This window comes from Selaginella moellendorffii, unplaced genomic scaffold (genome assembly GCF_000143415.4).
Source record: "Selaginella moellendorffii unplaced genomic scaffold, v1.0 SELMOscaffold_28, whole genome shotgun sequence".
Classification (NCBI taxonomy): domain Eukaryota; kingdom Viridiplantae; phylum Streptophyta; class Lycopodiopsida; order Selaginellales; family Selaginellaceae; genus Selaginella; species Selaginella moellendorffii.
Genome location: NW_003314289.1, coordinates 759,913 through 779,192, shown reverse-complemented (window position 1 = coordinate 779,192; position 19,280 = coordinate 759,913). Strand labels below are relative to the sequence as shown.

General features: G+C 44.6%; 3 protein-coding genes and 2 non-coding genes across 6 annotated transcripts; 2 read left to right on the top strand and 3 right to left on the bottom strand.

The window, feature by feature from the left end:
* Positions 1-5,051: 5,051 nt before the first annotated feature.
* On the bottom strand, positions 5,052-6,857 carry LOC112348255 (glycine-rich cell wall structural protein 1.8-like). Its single transcript, XM_024680429.1, has 3 exons — positions 6,851-6,857; positions 5,511-6,625; positions 5,052-5,201 (listed from the first exon to the last, which is right to left on the bottom strand). The coding sequence occupies exons 1-3, from the start codon at positions 6,855-6,857 to the stop codon at positions 5,052-5,054; spliced, it is 1,272 nt and encodes a 423-aa protein (XP_024536197.1).
* Positions 6,736-8,489, bottom strand: LOC112348330 (RING-H2 finger protein ATL2-like). Its single transcript, XM_024680657.1, has 2 exons — positions 6,927-8,489; positions 6,736-6,849 (listed from the first exon to the last, which is right to left on the bottom strand). The coding sequence occupies exon 1, from the start codon at positions 8,198-8,200 to the stop codon at positions 6,941-6,943; it is 1,260 nt and encodes a 419-aa protein (XP_024536425.1). The 5' UTR covers positions 8,201-8,489; the 3' UTR covers positions 6,736-6,849; positions 6,927-6,940.
* Positions 8,490-12,440: 3,951 nt separating this feature from the next.
* Positions 12,441-12,514, top strand: TRNAE-UUC. Its single transcript has one exon. It is a non-coding gene; the product is annotated as a tRNA-Glu (tRNA).
* Positions 12,515-12,564: 50 nt separating this feature from the next.
* LOC9630364 (alpha-mannosidase I MNS5) lies at positions 12,565-15,146 on the bottom strand. 2 transcript variants are annotated; one of them, XM_024680623.1, is made up of 15 exons: positions 15,011-15,146; positions 14,908-14,950; positions 14,783-14,848; positions 14,667-14,728; positions 14,490-14,589; positions 14,243-14,425; positions 14,143-14,191; positions 13,896-14,075; positions 13,721-13,841; positions 13,590-13,671; positions 13,455-13,540; positions 13,288-13,388; positions 13,097-13,238; positions 12,926-13,046; positions 12,565-12,872 (listed from the first exon to the last, which is right to left on the bottom strand). In XM_024680623.1, exons 1-15 carry the CDS (start codon positions 15,109-15,111, stop codon positions 12,654-12,656), a joined length of 1,656 nt encoding a protein of 551 aa, XP_024536391.1. In that variant the 5' UTR covers positions 15,112-15,146; the 3' UTR covers positions 12,565-12,653. The 2 variants fall into 2 exon arrangements, with proteins under 2 accessions (XP_024536391.1, XP_024536392.1); XM_024680624.1 differs by lacking the exons at positions 14,908-14,950; positions 15,011-15,146 and having other exon boundaries at positions 14,490-14,581; positions 14,783-14,834.
* Positions 15,147-18,495: 3,349 nt separating this feature from the next.
* TRNAE-UUC lies at positions 18,496-18,569 on the top strand. Its single transcript has one exon. It is a non-coding gene; the product is annotated as a tRNA-Glu (tRNA).
* Positions 18,570-19,280: the final 711 nt, after the last annotated feature.

The window sequence follows — 19,280 nt, the reverse complement described above, 5'->3', positions numbered from 1 at the left end:
ACTCCCTCCGAATCCAAGTCACCAACAAGAACTTCAAGGCATGAGCACCCGAGCGGAACGATCTTCAAGAGTGTTTCCCGAGGATGTCACGCTTGCACGCACGGACAATGACCCAGTGACGAACCACTTTGCTAGGAGCACTAGCCAAAAGTTTGGGGTCATTCTCAGCTGGATGCGCGCGATTCCGTACGTGGTGTCGTACGCATACGGTGCCCTGTGCTCTACGTTTGGGCAGCTCCGTGCAATTGCCGCCAACGATAGAAGGAAGATCATCCATGCATTCAAGGTGGCGCTCGCGCTAATTATTACTGCTCTATACACTCTTTTCATCCACACCGAGGACTTTGTGGGACACAATGGAATCTGGGCCATCATGTCTGTGGTGGTGATCTTTGAGTTTACAACTGGTACAAAATTTCTTTTAGAGAAGTGGGTTATTACTGATGGTTTTTCTCTTCCAGGGGCAACTTACTGCAAAGGACTCAATCGAGTGACTGGAACTTTCTTTGCCGGAGTTTTGGTACTTGGTATCAGCCAATTAGCTGAAATTGGAGGCGCAGCAGGCCACAAAGCAGTTGCTTGCATTGCCATATTTTTTGTTGGTAAGTTTGGAGAAGATTTTAAAATGAACAGCACTTTTCTCATGGAAGTTTTGCTGTGTATATAGGAGTGGTGGCAACGTTTCTGCGGTTTGTCCCCAAAATGAAGGCCCGATATGACTATGGACTTCTTGTTTTCCTTCTTACTTTCAGCTTGCTCATGATCTCTACAAACTCCAGCCTGCATCCGGTTGAGATTGCATCGTCTCGATTGTACATGATAACTGTTGGTTGTTCTGTCTCCCTTTTTACAACCACATTTATTTATCCAATCTGGGCTGGTGATGAGCTTCATGAACTGACCTCCAAAAACTTCTCCAAACTGGCTGAATCGCTAGAAGGCAAGTCTAACTTAACAATTATTCAATCATGTTATAAGATCTAATCCTATTACGTTTCCTCAGAAACAGTGGAAATGTATTTTGATCCGAAAGCTGAAGAAAAGCTTGTGACTGACGTAAGCGATGCCACATACAAAAAGTATAATTCTCTTTTCACGTCGAAGAGCCACGAGGACTCCCTTGTAAGATTTGCTATCGAAGGATTTTGATGAGCCAAGCTGACAAATAGAATACTTTCAGGCAAACTTTGCAACTTGGGAACCTCCACACGGCGACTTCAACATAAAATACCCGTGGGGACACTACATAAAAGTTGGGACAGCTCTTAGACATTGTTCCTACACAGCAATGGCATTGCATGGCTGCCTCACATCAAAGTCAAAAGTACGTGTAGCACACTTTTTGAAAGGAAAACCACTAACAAAGTGTCTGAACTTTTGATGATCAGGCACCAATAGAGCTGAGGCGGTGCTTCGAGAAGAAGATTTACGCCGTCAGCAAAGAAATCAACAAAGTAATCACCGAAGTAGGCAACAATCTCAAGAGGATGCAGCAAAACAAGCCCGCAAGCCAGCTGCTTAGCGACGTTAATCAGGCCGCATTCGAGCTCCAGAGATCCATCCAGCGCCACTCAACCCTATTCGTGAACATCAGATTGAGCGACACCATCATCAAAAGCAAGGCTCACAGGCTGCCCATAGCCATCGACACTGACAATTTTATTCCCTGGAGTGGACCCCTAACACCATCATCCCCCACGGAGGATCCTATATTCGAGTTTGACAAGAGAGACAGGATCATTGCCCACAGTGGGCCTCTCACTTGCACATTCGACTACAACATGGAAAGCGCCAATAACTTCTCGCTTGCCACCTTTGTGTTCCTCCTCCTGGAAACCACGGCCAGGCTCAAACATGTTGTGGACACGGTGGAGCAGCTGGGAATCGCCGCCAAGTTTAGAGCCCATTCCAAAGACGAGGAATCCTGCCACCACACCATTGACATCCAATAACCAAGAAGTCACTCCAATAGAATAATTGATACTGCTTGTTTGCTTTGGTTTGATTGATGTCTATAATATGTATAGACAAACCAAAGTTTCATAATACACGTCACATTGGGTGGACTAAGCATTATATCAGCCCACTTGTCAACAAGTCTGTGCATCCTTTTCAAGGTTGACTTGCGAATTAGAAGAAAAAAGAAACTTAAAGTCGGCACTGATTGGGAGGAAGCATCAGAAACACTGAGTGGGACATACAGAAGCACGCACGCACGCACGGCATATTCTAGATATTATAGCTACTTCGTGATTAGTAATAATTGTTCGTAGCTTTAAAATAATATAAAATATAGAAATACTGAGATTAATTTTACTCTTTGCAACAGCTATCTATCTATCAATCTTGTAGTATTGTCTAGAATTTGTGTTTTTTTTAAGAGATCATAATATAATAGTTGTGATTTCCTGTCTAAATATTTTCTACTTGCAGATTAGAAAGATAATACAATACTTATAGAAAAATTATAATTATTAATATGTTTGAGAATATTTTGTGTCATTTAGGCAGAAGGTTAATTTTTTTCTATTTATAATGAAAATAAAATAAGTCAATATTCTCTTTGTTATAAAAGGATAGATTTAACTAAGTGTATTTTGTTGTATTATATTTATTTGCAAAATATAAGTTTTATTTCAAATTTAAATGCTAACAAGGATATGTATCTGATGACAATCATACCGTAATAAAAAGATGTTGAGAAAAGTTTCTTTGATTAAATTCATATAATTCATATAAAGTTATAATCATTTTATAACGATAAAAAATAAACGAATGTACCATAAAAAATATTTAGAGACCAAACAACTTTATCACTATTAAGATATAAAACTATATTTCTATTTATTTGAATATTAAATTCACAATTTTTATATTTATCACATCCTCTAGACCATTTTAATTATGCCTGACATTTAAAGATAAAATCAGATGTAAATATAAAGAGATTTTTTATTTGGAGACAATTAAAATTGTGAAGCTCTTAAATAATAAGATGGTAAAGTACTAATTAATGTTGTAATATATTCTAAAATCCTTTAAGTTATTAATTTTGAATTTCTCTAAGCACTTTTGGTTGATGAAAGTTTTAATAATATACTCAATTGCATAGGAATCAGTTACTATTGTAATAAATGTTACTCATATACTTCATATTGTCACATGATATATTTTTAATAAATTACTTAAATGAATTATAACATTATCTTTATGATAATATTTAAGAGTATTATCATTTGCACTACATTAATTGTAGTGTTTTCCAGATGTATTATATACCCACATTGATTAATAACATTTAATGAACCATTATAAATAGAAATTGAATAATTCTTCTGAAGATATATTACTTATCACTAATTCCATTGCATATAATTAAATCAGCACTATCACAATTCATTATGTTTTCTCTCCATAATCCATTATATAATTAACTCTAAGATATAAAAAAAACATTATTAATTTTATTAATTTCATGTTTTTAAAATGTTATTGTTTCTAATTAAAATGTATATAATGAGATATCCATTTTATAAAAACATGGTTGTATTAATATATCATTAAAACATTTATCATAAATTTCCAAGCACTCACAATATAAACTTATTAATTAGTATTTAAACTAATTAATACAATTACTAGAAGAATAAATGCACCTTCCAAAGTTCTCATCATAAAAAAGCTTTCGTATTCGTAGTGGTGGAATTGGTCATCCAAAAAATACTTTGACACTGTATGACATTCCTTAGCCGCAGCAAAGCTATTCTTCTCGTATCTTTGTCAGCAGTGGCTTCATTCCTCCGTCCCAGTTTGCAGTGTGTGAGTTTGCCTAACAAGCTAGCACTTGCACTCTTCTCTAAGGACCTTGAGATCGGCATCACTCATGCTTAGTGTTGCTCTGCTGTGGCTTTCGAGAAACAAGCAGACTAATGCCATGAAGCCGTTGTCAGTCGGAGGAGGAGTCAAATGATAAAGCAGCGTGTTGGCTGTTAGAATGTGCTCGTTTTCCTTAGTTTTAGCCAAGTATAAGTCGGAGGATCAACGAAAGAACTCCAGTAATGATCACACATCTCAGGGATTGAAGAGCGCTGTATATCTTGGAACTTAGAAGATCGCTTGGCTTCTGTAGACGAACAACGACCCGGACGTGAGCGCGGCCAGGCTGAAGGCCCGGCTCGTAGAGCTTATTCATAGTCATGGTCGGATCCACCAAGAGATTCCTTCCAGTGCTCGAGCACGCAATTCCTTCATGGGAGTGATCGCTTCCCACGTAGTGACAAGCCTCTACAGCAATTCAAGTAGTTTGCTCTTGCAGTTCTAGATGACATTGATACAGATCCAACGATTTGCCCCCTTGCTTGTTCTTGGCATGAGCTTGAACCATCACGCTCCAAGAAACCATGCATGGAGAATTGTAACATTGAGGGGAAATAAGAGAAGGGCTTTGAAGAGTGTGCAACACAAGCACTGGTGTTGCCGACGAGGCCAGTACCAAGGAGGATGAACACGGCTAAGAATGATTCTGTGAAACACAAAGTTAACGGATTTCATGTTCTGACCAGGGATGGATGGGGACGCCCTGCAACTATTGCGAGAGAGTTGATCTAGTTAGAATATTTTTCACACAATCATAGAAAACATTACTGCACAGCGTGATGCTCGCTGGTGGATCTGATGCAGCCATCATTCCTATCGGTATGTCATTCTGGACACTATGTCTCAATCTCTGTTATTCCACTCGTGCCGTGGTGCAAATTCCCGTAGAAAGCATCCGGCTCATGTCCAAGGCAGGACACAACCCCCATTCCCGTGACAACGACCCTCCGTTTCTTGGTCGCCACAACTTTCCTCTCCACGCTCTCCTTGACAGGTTGCACAGGTTGCATAGGCTGAACAGCCACTCCCGGGTGGGCCGAATGATTTCCTCTATTCCACTTGTCAAGGCAGGCCCTGTCGTGGTATCTTTGGAGCGGGATCGGAAGAAGTACTTCGCTACACTGATAGAAGCTGCTGGCTTCGCTTCTGAAGGAAGAAGTTGAGCTAGCGATCATTCACATCTCCAACTTGGATGATTCAACACTAGAACTTTCGAGTTCAACGCTGGAGACGCTGCTCTTTTGCTTCGGGAACTCTCTGCCGCCTGCAGAAGTGGCTGCTGCCCCTCCTTCCAAGCGACCACCTTTCATTTCAAGGCCCGACCTCTTTCAGCATTCAAGACTCCAACTTAGCAATTAGATAGAGTATGTGTATTCCTTTAAGCATGTCCTAGACTTCCTTTTAACCATTATAGATAATGTTGTATAGAAGCCCTAACTGTTCATGAACAGTTACGGTTTAGCCTGGAGACTGGCGGTTGCGGCAAACCGTGTGGGTTGTGAGCAAACGGTAGAAGGGTTAAAGTTTCACAGTGAGAGAAGAAGAGAGAGAAAAAAGAGCAGAGAGCCACAGGAGAGGAGAGAGGAGAGAAAGAGAGAGAAATGGTGGCGGCGGCAGCTTCTCCACTGCCCTACCGCCTGGTCGCGTCGGTGGCGTCCGAGGCCATGGGCATCGGCAAGAGCTCCGACGTCCTCACCGTGCTCGGGGGCAAGGCGTCGTGCCGCCGGAAGTTCGTGCTCAACGTCCACCTCCTGGACGAGTCGGGCAACCTGGCCGCCAACGTGACCAAGGACGTGACCATCGTCGCGTCGGTGGCCTACGCCCACGACCACTCCCCCGTGGTGCGCGACGACAAGCCCTTCCTTGCGGAGCCGCCGCTCTTCACCACCTTCAACGGCGTGGAGTTCCCCGCCCAGGAGCGCCCCACGCGGATGGTGTCCGGCCGCGCCTCGTTCAAGCTCGCCATCTCGCTGCTCAGCTCCAAGTGCGACAATCGCCTCTTTTGCATCTGCTTCACGCCACACTTCGGCCCCGACTCGCCCTCCTCCTCCTCCGCCTCGCCGCCGCTCTGCGCGCCCTGCTACTCCAAGCCCATCCGCAGCATCTCGCGCAAGCGCACGCAGTCGACGCCGCTGCTCACCATCCCCATCGTCAACGCGGTGGCGCCGCCACCGCCGCCGCCGCCACGCTCGCCCGCCGGCCACTCCCACTCGTCCACGCTCTCGCCCACCTCCTCGCCGCCCAACTCCGGGACGCTCACCTCGGACGAGCAAAACTCGCCGCCGCTCGTCATCAACAGCTGCAGCAGCGCCCCGGTATCGCCCACCGCCGCCGCCACCGCTACCGCCGCCGCTACCACCACCGCCGCCACCACCCGCCCCTTCAAACCGTATGCCAGCGTCGGCGCTTGCAACCTCCCACTCTCCGACTTCCAGCTCGGCTGCTCCATCAATGGCGCCGTTGCTGGGAACGCCGCTCCTCCAAACTCCGCCACCGCCACCACCGCCTCCTCGTCGCTCATCGAGCGGGTCCAGCAGCTCCGGAGCGCCTCCCCGACTTGTCCCAGTGCCATCGTTGGCGGCGCCGGCCAAGTGAGCCTCGAGGAGGAGGAGAAGTCTCTCCAGTACATCGAGGTGAGCTTGCAGGAGGTGAACAAGGAGCTCCAGCGGCGGAAGGAGGAGCTGCGGAGCAAGCGGCGGCGGATCCGCGAGGACGAGGCGCGGATGCACAGCATCATCTTCCAGTCTTCCTCGTGGATCGAGAGCCTCAGCGGGAGATTTAGTCTCTAGTCGCACTGGATTTCTCTGTTTTTTTTTTTTTTTTTTTTTTTTCTGTCGCTCATATTCTTGGTTCCTGTAATGCAAAGCCAAAACTTCTTCGCTCAATTTTTATGAAGTAGTTCAACGAACCGCTGGTTACGAGGACACTGCTTTGTTTACAGTTAACGTATCGATGCAAACTTCCGTATGCTAACTGTTCATAACAGAGAGAAGAAAGAGGAACGCGTCACCTAAGACTATCTGCTTGAAACAGAAAAACCAAAAACTCACCAGAGTTTTAAAAATCAGCACTGTGATGTCGGGGTGATGGATCCCGGCGTGTGACAAGCCGAGTGATACTGCGATGATTCACAGCAATCTCGTCCGACTGGAGATGGGGAAGTGTCGCGCCTCGAGTCCCTGCTCAGAAGTCTCTTGATGCTCCGGAGGTGCGCTCCCAGCGGGGATCTTTGCCCCCCACCTTCTGCCGAATTGGGCGAAGGCAACTGCGAGGAGCACGCCGACGAGAAGTTGGCGGCGGATCGACGAGGGACATCGATGATGAGCTCGCGTCGCTGCTTCTTGGGCGATGGCGTGTAAGACGCGGCAGTAGCGACAGTCGTCGTCGCCGTCTCGTGCTGTTCCTGTTGTTGTTGAGATGCCGCCACCGACGAAGAACCGACTATAGCACTGTTGGAGTTTGTATACGAGCGATTCCCCCAGAACAAAACGCTGGCTGGAAAGTGCTGCTGCTGGGGTGACTGACCTTTCAATCCCGATGAGCTCGACGAGGGACCGCTTTGCTCCTGGAGTAGAATCGCTCCCTCGTCCTGGAGGATCTGAATTGCTATAGCAGTAGTACCACCTGTGCTGGAAACCGCTGGAGAAGCATTCGTGCCAGTGATCAGACCCGACACCACAGCCTCTCGTAGCAGCTGCTCGCCTTGAGACCTGTTGCTGCTTCCACCCTCCACCGCTATAGCTTCCGCGGCCTCGCCTCGCTCGAGATCTCGATCAAAATCGCTGGAAGCCTCCAATCCCACGCTGGTTCTACACAGCGGGCACGTCGAGTGGGAAGAGAACCACATATCGATGCACTCGGTGTGGAAGACATGGCCGCATTTTGGTAGCCTCCGCCCAGCTTCGTTCTCCTCAAACTCGGACAAGCACACGGCACACTCCAAAATCTCCTCCTCCTCCTCCTCTTCGCGCTCGCCTTCTTTGACCACCTCTCCATCTTTCTTCGTGTAGAAGAAGATTGGGAGCGATTCCAGCACCTCCTTGTCCAATCCCTTGCTCGGCACCACCACGCCGTTGGCGGCAATCCCCGGCTCGACCGTGAATCGCATTCTCCTCCGCCTGCCAAATCGCCGCGACCAAGCCCGGCCGCCTGATCCGCCCCTCGCGGCAGCCCTGAGCCTGGCGCTACGCCAGAACCAGCGCGCGTAGATGTGCAAGAAGAGGATGAAGAGCACGACCACGAACAGCACCACCACTGCCGCGACCATGATCCTGGTGTTGACGGCGGCCGGCGAAGATCTTTCATAGTCGTTATCGTGCGCCATAGCTCCCAGATCCGGCTGGAATTCGATGGATTATCGGCTCTACCTCAGCTTGCCGCGCGATGTTTCACCTATCCACCAGGAATTCGACACCGATCTAGCAAAATCCTTGCGAATTCTTGGAGATCTTCTTCCCTAGGTAGCAATCCGATGGCGATCTTGTGAAAACCTGGCCGGCGCCTCGAATTCTCACCTCCATCGGGCCCGATTCCTGGCCGGCCGCGCGATCTTTCCTGCGAGAATCCAGCTCGCTGATCTAGCCCTAGAAAAGGAACACTGCGGCATAGCGATAATATATTTCGCCACAATCGCCTTCGAGGAAAATCAAGGGCGTAAACAGTGGTCACTGACCAGTCGCTGGTCCAATTTCTGTGACGCGTAGCCGTGAAGACTCGAGAGCAAAAAAATCAAACGCAGGAAAGATAGAAAATCGTGGCAAGGAAAGACTTTTGGATTGCGCGTTTACTCCTTCCATTTTCACGACAAAGAAATATTATATACGCGGGGAATCTAGCAGATTCTATCAGAAACATTTACGAATAGGGTCCATGAGAAGGACCTGACGAATTGAGCAATGCTAGTGGCAGTAAAAAGAGAGCAACATTTTCTCTTGCTTGTCAATATTATTTCCATGGGTGAACTTTTGACGAGGATTTCTTTTGTCAAGCCATTTCCTTCGAGAGTTTTCACGAGAAATTGAGCACTGGAAACCTCTGAAACATTATATTTCTATTTCTATTTCTTAATTATGTGTTAATGAGTAATGGATATTTTAGGAATATTAGTTATACCAATTACAGAAGTAAACTCTTAACTTCAATTTGTTAGAGATTTTAAGAATATAATTAATGAGCTGACCATAAAATTTTACCTTTCTCTGTATCATAAATATAAAGATAGCCATTATCTGATACTTCTAATCCTGCTTGATATTTAGAATGTTGTGATATTAATTCCCATATTACAAAGTTATTATTTACTATAGTGAAATGGCCAGTTCTGTCTAGATGTGCAAAACAATCATTTAAGATTTCTGAATTAATTTCTTTGTTTGAAGTCAATAAATTAAACTCTTCACTTTTCCAGATAATTTTTTTACTTTTAATTTGATAAAAGAATAATTGACAATTTTTCATTGTCAATCTATAATTTGTGTATGGTGAGACTAAGCTATTTCCATTTAATATGGTAGATCCATGTTTGGTAATATCACCACCAATAAGAGATGATCTATAAATATCACAATAACCATCATAATTATTAAGTTTATGATAAGTATTGTTTTCAATAATAAAATTATTATAAAATGTTGGAGGATGTGAACCATAAATATTATATTGCATAGCAAAATTTCTAAAATTAGCTTCAAATTCTCCAAAATACCTTTTATTTTGGTCTTTACCTATAGTGATTGCATTCGTGGAAATATAATCCCGAAGCCTGCGAAAAATATTATAAGCTTCATATCCATTATATCCATATTGTAGTGGGACTATCTTGCATAATGTATAAGTAGGTTCTTTTGCATTAAAACCCAGTGGCAAATGAATCCATAATGTTAAAATACAATATACATTATCAGTAATATAAAACGTTCTTGAGTAACTCTTTGTTGGAAGAGTTTTTTCTCCTTTCAGGGAGTCAATATATTCATCTATATTCTTCAATATACCTTTAAAATTATCTCGAGATAGTGCATCAGGATCACTGGAGTAAAGCGTCATAGGCTGATCAGGAAATATATATCCAAATGGTGGTGGTGCTAAAATGCATAAAGGAAAAGAAATAATTAGTAATATAATCATTTCCATCTATAGCTCTACTCAATTAATTAATTTAAAAGTGTGAGTGAGGATAATTAAGTTTTAGTGTTTAAGTACACTTGTAACTAAAAGACGTGGAATAGGCACCTCTTATATACTAAGCCATACATAAAGTCCAAATTAAAAGAATTTTAAAATCTACCAATGGATGGACAGAGTTATCATATGTGTTTAGCATTCCAAGTGTGCAACCTCCAGCATGGCAAACTTTGTTGCCACCAAGGATAATTCCTTTCTTACCATTTGTTTTTAGCATTTAAGTGGCAATTCTTACCTCAATGGAAAGGGATAATTCCTCTCATATGCCATGCAACCTGACAGGGTCAATTTGCACCAGCTCTTGAGTGAGTGTTAAAGTTCTAAATGCATTAAGTTAGTTTAAAAATACTTGAATTGAAACCTTTGCATTGCTATTGCAAAGTGTGAGATCCCAACTCTAGACCTATGCATTGTGAAATCTCACAAGTGTGTTGTTGTTACACGATGCAACTTTGCATCAATCCAAAATCACTACCAAATGTTTATAAATAATTAATTTTTACCAATTCAATTAATTATTTTACATTTTTTGCTTAGTTGCTTCATAATTGTCAAAATTCTACAACTCATTACTAATGCTTCCACACCTTAATTATTATTTGGGTTATTACATGCTACCTTGATGACCTTAGGACAAAATCTCTCCCACCTTGCAACAAGCTCCGGATCTGTGCAGCTCCAGCTGCCCACATGAGCACTGTATTGGCAGTGGCAACGTGGGTTGTGGGAGCAAGCAGGCGCTTCCTATGGATCAGGGATGATGCCTGAAAAGAAACAAGACTCGACTCTTGCAATCTGCAAAGAAACTCTTTTACTGATGCCAACCAACTAGAAAAACGAGAGAGATATCTTTTTTCACAACGCAAGAAGAGTTTTCCATTAGAAATTCAGCTCGACAACCAGAAATTGCTTAATAGGAAATTATGAATTCAAGACAAAGATCAGGCATCATCCAAATTGGAGATGTGAATGATCGCTAGCTCAACCTCTTCCTTCAGAAACGAAGCCAGCGGTACTAGATCACCCGACTTACGAGCTTCTATCAGTGCAGCGAAGTACTTCTTCTTCCGCTCCCGCTCGAAAGATACCACAACAGGGGGGAGCCCTGCCTTGACAAGTGGAAGAGAGGAAATCATTCGGCCCACCCGACCATTACCATCAGCAAAGGGGTGAATGCTGAGAAATGCGATGTGTAGCCAGGCCGATACCAAGAATGGATCAGCAGAGTCGTCGGACATTGCTTGCCGAGCCTCTTCAAAGAACCACTGCATCTCCGTAGGGATCTGCCTCCAAGGACAAAATCGAGTTTCCAAGTTGCCATTGGTTGTATAGCATGGAACCCGGCGGTAGCTGCCGCAAGGCACGAGACAAGCATAAAACCGACCATTGTCAACCTCGTGGTTGAGATTGGTTTCCTCCATAAGTCTCTTGTGTACATCTTGGATCGTCGAGTCATTGAAAGCAGCAGAATTCTTCATGAGGTATTCGAAGCAGGACTGTGTGTTCTCCAGGATTTGCACGATCTTGGCCTCCCTCTTGGCCTTCCTCTTGGCCTTCGTCTTGATGCAACTGGTGACAGGAATACCCTCGATCGAGTCAACGTCGAATCCACGCTTGACCAGCCGCGACAAGCTGCGACCCTCAAGCGAAAACACTCCTTCCAGGACGTTTGTGGTGATGGCTGCGTAGCGACCAAACTCAGCAATATCAACTTCAGTTCTCGTCTGCCACTTGTGCCGAATCTCCTCCGCACTCCACGAACACGGAACAGACGAGAAAGGTTGAGGTCGCACATAGGAAGTGACTTGCATGCCTTCTTCCACCTCCGCCTCTTCGTCATCTTCATCTCCATCGTCCTCCTCCTGGATAAGCTTGGAAAGCTCCAGCACGGCCCTGTCCAGCTGCTCATCCTTACCACGCCCTATGGCATCTTGGACATCCAGCAGCCGCTGCTGCGCCCCAGCTTTGTCGAACAAAAGATAATGCACTTCCGCCAGCACCACTTTGAGTAGCATCCAGCTAGGGTACTTGTTTTCCTTTTCCACCCTGTGCAATTGCCTATAACGCTGTTTAGCATTCATAGATTGCAAAACAACGCCCCTCACCAATGCCGTGATGCTCAACGTCGAGAAAGTGGTGGAAGCGGAGAGCCATGTAGCTGCATCCTCTGGATCTAGCACTGGCTTTTGACAAGAATAATCAATTATCTTAGATGATAGTTAATAGTTATCAATGATTGCCAAATGCAAAAGCCAGATCACTTACAAGCGCTCCATGCTCATTGAAGAAGCTGGGCTCTAGCAACCACATGATTCGCAGCAGTCTCTTTCTCGTGTTTATAAACTGTAATCAACCTTTTTGAACGGCCAATATTTCATTGATCCATTGTCGTCTAGTCCGGTCAGGATACCTGGCTTTCACCCAGGCGACCCGGGTTCAAATCCCGGCAATGGAAATTCATTTAACTTTTATTCTTTTTTTTTCTTCTGGGATTGTCAATATATATATGACCGACAATTCTGGGATTGTCAATAATTCTTATTTTTTCTGGGGAAGAAAAATTAATTTCTATATGCTTTTTTTTGGTGATCTTGTCACGAGCAATAACCGGCAAAACTACACGACCTCTTCGCGCAAGTAGTCGCGTCTACGCCACAGTCCGACCTTGAAACGCATCGGTGGTCAGCGCGAGTGTCTGGGATGTGGCATGCCGATTCCACACTTCCTCTGCTCAAGCGAGGACATGTCTTTGATGCGAGAGCGCTGGTGTCTATGGGCTTTTGCCTTGAAAATAGTCGTAGCCTTGACAATATCTGTCAAAACACACAAACGCTACTTATGTTTCGCGAGATTGATCCTCTGGTACCTTGGGACGGGGCTGTTGCTGCCACGACTGGTTGACAGGGAAGAGATGGCCCTCGGTGGAGAAAACATGGTTCTCGCCATCCAAGAAGCTGTCATCAAATAGCAAATACAAGTATTTGCACCTGTTGAAAGGATTTGTGATCATCAGCACGCAGGAGGTGTGAGTACTTACGTCTCTGATAAGAAAAAACTATGTTGATGGTCTTCTAGTTTCATAGTCATGACATCTCTGACGCTAGCAAAGCCTCCGGGGACGCGGCTAAACACATTGATAGAGTTCATGATTTTCTTTCCCACGTCCAAATACCAAGGATCTGAAAAGCAAAACATACAATTAAATCCAAACTTTACTTACTATTCTACCTTTTGTAGCTTGGTATAAAAAAAATGTGGACTCGGCCAACTCTGGACGAAGTGGATAGTATCTTTCTGTGGGGTGGACTTTTCCGGCATCAAGTAAGTATCTGAGACAAAAAAAAAGATAATAAGGATAGTAAGCAAAGCAGGATCAAAACTCTACAAAACGAAACCTTTCAGGAAATATACCAAACATCTCCCACAAGCGGAGAAATTCTCTATGGGTAGCGTTTGCAGCGGCAATATCACCTATCAAAACCTGCAATAAAAGATCATAACGTTTCATAAAACTCTCGATAAATTCCTACCTGTAGTCCAGGCCAAAATGCTTGCAGACTCGTGAACTGCCAGTATGTAGCTTTCCCAGTTCTCATATCAGCGTCATGATACCTGATATAAAGCTCTTTTAATACATATGAACTGTTTACTGATAGTTTACCAGGAACCATATCTATAGTGTTGTTGGACAGCTCGGTAAGCGTCCTGAAACATATCCCAGTATTCTTCGCCTCCGAAAAGAATGTAGGCTTTTACCAGATATTCATAGAAGGAGTCGATACCTGCAGAAAGAACAAGCCGGACGGTGGCCAAATAATTACATTAAAAAATATTACCAGCACCAATGCCTGAAGAGTACTCAGTCCACCGTCCAGTATTTATGTCAAGGTTCGTTCCCAGTAAGTTGAGTTCACTGCGCATACTCCACAGTTTGCGAAGAGCTCGCAAAGCTAAATTCTCAAACTGTGGATTGCCAGTTAGGCGGGACAACGCTCCCATCTCCAAAACCAACGAGCCTGAGAGATGAAACTTTTACTTAAACCAACGAAAAGAACGAAGAAAGGAACGAAACTCGCTACTTACCACACCCGGAAGTGCTTGTCTCGGTCGTCTCGTTTGGGTGCACTCCGGTCTATAAAAAGCTTTCCAAATGAAACGCGAGCGTTGACAAAATGTAGCAAACCTTCAGATTGATCCAAGCGTATGGAATTCCAGTGGGCGTGTCAAAAGCTGGCAGCAACCGCAGTCCCAAGTCCTCTGCAAGCATAAGCAACTGATCATTGTATCCATTTGACATCAATTGTTTTCTCGAATCTTTGGCTAGGAAGTGTGCAGAAATTAATCCCCCTAGTAACCTGATATTACACTGAAGCGAGACTTCACCGTTAAAGAGTTTACGTTATCTGGCTCTGCGACGGTATCAAACGTACCTCGAAAACGTTCACGCGGACATCAACGTCGAAGGATAAATTCTCGGCGAGCCACAAAACTCCCTTCTCAAACTCGCTGCTGTTCTTCATGACTGCCAAGCTGACGAGAATGTTTCATTGTGTATATAAGAAGAAAAGATAAAGAAGAAATGGAAATCCATCCAAGAACACTATTACCTTGACAAGGATTCCACGAGTGTCAAAGCCGATCCACTGTAAGTCTCTGAGAGACGCTCAAGCTAGGAAAAAGAAAAGAAAAAAGGTAGAAGGAAGAAAAGCTGCGAGAACTTTACCTTAAGATTTCCAAGCTCCTCTAGCGAATCAGTATAACTCAAGCTGAGCGGCTTGAGCTCGTCGTGCTGCCACAGACAAAGCGAAATCTCGTGAGTTTCCTTCGTCAGGAAAGAGAAATGCGTACCGGGAAGGCGTATTTCATGTAGTTGTCGTAGGCGTGATGGAACCTGGCGATCGATTGAGCTCTCCAATCAGTAAATACACGAAGGATAGATCACAGATCTTACATATTTCGGACATCCTCCTTGAGAGCTGCGCGCTCCTCAAACCTAGGAATCGGCGCGCTCAGCGCCTCGACGAGCGCCAAGCCTAGCAGGAGTAGCATCATCCACAATCCCTAAATTTTAGAAGTATCAAAGCATATTCTAATTCATGCTAGTGGAAGAATAGAGCGTGACATCGTGAAGGAGAATAAAGTTGGCTCCATCGTCAACACTGCTAACAATGAGAACTTCCATCTTGCCAAAGGTTCCAAGGAACTCGCCAGTGCCACCACTCACAATGTAAGTAAACGATGGAGCCATTGCCACACCCGAGGCCGCCAGCGTCCCTCGATCCATCAAGTCCATGGTAAAGGTGGTGTACACCAGGCCTTTCGCTGGGACTGTGAAAAATCCAATTGCTCTTCCCACCTCTCTGGAGAGATAATCTTCGGCGTCTGTGAGCTTGTCTTTGACAACCGCTGCGTAACCAGCGGTGTATGGGAAGCTTTGGACGTTGCCCGCGAGTGCAAACTGGGTTTGCAGCTTTGTGCTCGTTGCCACTGGAACTACATGTTGGTATACCTTGAAGTTCATGCACACCTGAAAGCCACCATTGATTGCGCGAACGATTGATGTTGGTGATTGATCGTGGTGGTGGTGGTTTTCATGCAGCAAATGTCGATTTTGATCGTCAGAGGATTGCAATTGCGGTAGAGGCCTCAGCTGTAGGTTTTCAACGAGATAAACTGAACAAGCATAAACATTGGTTGACTTACCTGATTACTGCTAATCAGCTGCTGGATAGCCTGGAACTGAGAAGTTTGGAGCTGGATGAGCTGCTCGAATCGCGATTCCCACAAGTCAAACAATCTGCTCATTCCTTGCATCTGGGACTCGCATAATTCGTTCATCTTGAGAGCTTGCAGCTCGTTTGCCTTGAGTGTCTCGCTGAGATTTATCACATCCATGCTGTGAACAAACTTCTCCACCTCTGATTTGATCTCTAAGATGTTGTTGGCGTCTTTGTTTCTGTACAAGGAGATCAAGATAAAAAGAGACCATAAAATCTCATCAAACCTCTGAAGCCAGTTCATGGTACCACTGCTTGAAGCTTCAAAGGCGAAGCTCCTGAGCTTCTCAAGACTGATTTTGCCCCTCTCCAAAGTCTTGTAGACGGATGAGCTCGGGTTTAATCTGCTCATGCTGTCTTCCACAAATGGCAAGTACATAAGCTGACCTTCATCTGATGCTGCCTGTATTGCAATGCTCTCCAGTTCCCAGACATTTGTGATGAAGCTTTTGATGGATTTTAAGGCAGCCTTGCCTACAAGATTTATTGGTGGAAATGCAATTAGTGCTGAGATGAGTGTGGTTGGCTCGATGCTCATTGCTTCGAATGCGAAACAGGAACAGAACATAGCCAAAAGGATGATTGTTTCTTTAGGCTTTAGTCTATGTCTTAGCACCAATTTCAATTTTGACTTTGAAAATTTTGCAGTATGATGTCTTACAATAAATCTACATAAATTCCAATTAACACAAAATAGCATTTAAGTGGCAATTCTTACCTCAATGGAAAGGGATAATTCCTCTCATATACCATGCAACCTGCTCTCCCGATCATAAAATAAACAGGTTCAATTTGCACCAGCTCTTGAGTGAGTGTTAAAGTTCTAAATGCATAAATTCAACTGAATTGGAGCCTTTGCATTACTATTGCGAAGTGTGAGTTCCAGCTCTAGAGCCATGCACTGTGAAATCTTCCAAATGTGCTGCTGCTACACAACGCTGGCATCAATCCCAGGTCACTACCAAATGTTTACAGAACCTTGATGACCTTGGTCAGAACCTCTCCCGCCTTGCAGCAAGTGGTGCAGCTCCAGCTGCCCGCATGAGCGCTGTACTGGCAGGGACCCTAGCAACGTGAGTTGTGGGAGCAAGCAGGCGCTTCCTATGGATCGGGGATGATGCCCTGAGAAGAAACAAGACTCGACTCTTGCAATCTGCAAAGAAACTCTTGCCAATCAACTCTAGAAAAACGAGTGAGATCTCTTTTTTCACAACGCAAGAAGACTAAGCTTTAATTTCCATTAGAAATTCAGCTCGACAACCAGAAATTGCTTAATAGGAAATTACGAATTCAAGACAAAGATCAGGCATCATCCAAATTGGAGATGTGAATGATCGCTAGCTCAACCTCTTCCTTCAGAAACGAAGCCAGCGGTACTAGATCATCCGACTTACGAGCTTCTATCAGTGCAGCGAAGTACTTCTTCTTCCGCTCCCGCTCGAAAGATACCACAACAGGGGGGAGCCCTGCCTTGACAAGTGGAAGAGAGGAAATCATTCGGCCCACCCGACCATTACCATCAGCAAAGGGGTGAATGCTGAGAAACGCGATGTGTAGCCAGGCCGATACCAAGAATGGATCAGCAGAGTCGTCGGACATTGCTTGCCGAGCCTCTTCAAAGAACCACTGCATCTCCGTAGGGATCTGCCTCCAAGGACAAAATCGAGTTTCCAAGTTGCCATTGGTTGTATAGCATGGAACTCGGCGGTAGCTGCCGCAAGGCACGAGACACGCATAAAACTGACCATCGTCAACCTCGTGGTTGAGATTGTTCCCCTCCATAAGTCTCTTGTGTACATCTTGGATCGTCGAGTCATTGAAAGCAGAAGAATTCTTTATGAGGTATTCGAAGCAGGACTGTGTGTTCTCCAGGATTTGCACGATCTTGGCCTTCCTCTTGATGCGACTGGTGGCAGGAACACCCTCGATCGAGTCAACGTCGAATCCACGCTTGACCAGCCGCGACAAGCTGCGACCCTCAAGCGAAAACACTCCTTCCAGGACGTTTGTGGTGATGGCTGCGTAGCGACCAAACTCAGCAATATCAACTTCAGTTCTCGTCTGCCACTTGTGCCGAATCTCCTCCGCACTCCACGAACACGGAACAGACGAGAAAGGTTGAGGTCGCACATAGGAAGTGACTTGCATGCCTTCTTCCACCTCCGCCTCTTCGTCATCTTCATCTCCATCGTCCTCCTCCTGGATAAGCTTGGAAAGCTCCAGCACGGCCCTGTCCAGCTGCTCATCCTTACCACGCCCTATGGCATCTTGGACATCGAGCAGCCGCTGCTGCGCCCCAGCTTTGTCAAACAGAAGATAGTGCACCTCCGCAAGCACCACTTTGAGCAGCATCCAGCCGGGATACTTCTGTTCCAACCTGTGCACCAGCGCATAGCGGTTTGCAGCATTCACTGATTGCAACGCAACACCCTTCACCGTTGCCGTGATGCTCAACGTCGAGAAAGTGGTGGAAGCGGAGAGCCATGCAGCTGCATCCTCTGGATCTAGCGCTGGAAGATCACTTACAAGCGCTCCATGCTCATCGAAGAAGCTGGGCTCTAGCGACCACATGATTCCCGGCAGTAAACCCTATTGATAGGAAAAGGATCTGTGTTTATAAACTGTAATCAACCTTTTTGAACGGCCAATAATTCATTGATCCATTGTCGTCTAGTCCGGTCAGGATACCTGGCTTTCACCCAGGCGACCCGGGTTCAAATCCCGGCAATGGAAATTAATTTCCCTTTTATTCTTTGTTTTGGTTTGGTTAAGCAAACCTGTATGGGTTACTTAAAATATATTTAGATATTCTAAGATATTTTAAGATAAAAAATTAAATTAATCTTGTGTTTAAGGTGTATGGCTACGATGCCATATATTAATATTACTGTAGTGGGATTTTGGTAGTTGTCAAATTGATTTCAATCCAAATCATTTACTCATATATATAAGGTAGAGGTTTTGTATTAATTGATATACACATTTTCTATATTCCCTTTTCATATTCCATACACTCACATTGGTGGAGATAAGAGGCATTTTTCATTGTCCCTCTTAAATTTGGGATTTTGGTTTAAATTTAGTTTTTGCAGTGTCTAAATCTAGTTCCATTTTATTTCTTTTGTTCTTTCCTTTCAGAATTTTTTATTTAGATTTAGCTTTTCCATTGTCTAAATCTCTCTTTCCTTCTAATCCTTTTTCATTTATCTTCTTTTGCTCTTTCCTTTTCATTCATCTTCATGGCAGAGCAACAGTCTCTTCCTCTAACTTCTGAAGTAGCAGTTGGTGCAATTGCTTAATGCCATGCGATTGTAATTGAATAACCAAATTCAATTGATGGTGGCATCCACAATACATGGTATAGCTCCTTTTGCTCTTGGTATTAATCCTTATGTTCAACCAGAGTTCTTTTGTGGGAATCTTGGGGATGATATGTACCATTGG

Bases quoted from the DNA above. Each gene is read 5' to 3' on its own strand.
- LOC112348255 (XM_024680429.1), bottom strand. The intron at 5,202-5,510 runs GTAGGGCAGTGG...GAATGCTGAAAG, and splicing joins GCCACCGACGCGACCAGGCG to AGGTCGGGCCTTGAAATGAA.
- LOC112348330 (XM_024680657.1), bottom strand. From the start codon at position 8,200: ATGGCGCACGATAACGACTATGAAAGATCTTCGCCGGCCGCCGTCAAC.
- LOC9630364 (XM_024680623.1), bottom strand. From the start codon at position 15,111: ATGATGCTACTCCTGCTAGGCTTGGCGCTCGTCGAGGCGCTGAGCGCG. The intron at 14,951-15,010 runs GTAAGATCTGTG...ATCGATCGCCAG, and splicing joins AAGGAGGATGTCCGAAATAT to GTTCCATCACGCCTACGACA. The intron at 14,076-14,142 runs GTAAGTAGCGAG...TTCATCTCTCAG, and splicing joins GACAAGCACTTCCGGGTGTG to GCTCGTTGGTTTTGGAGATG.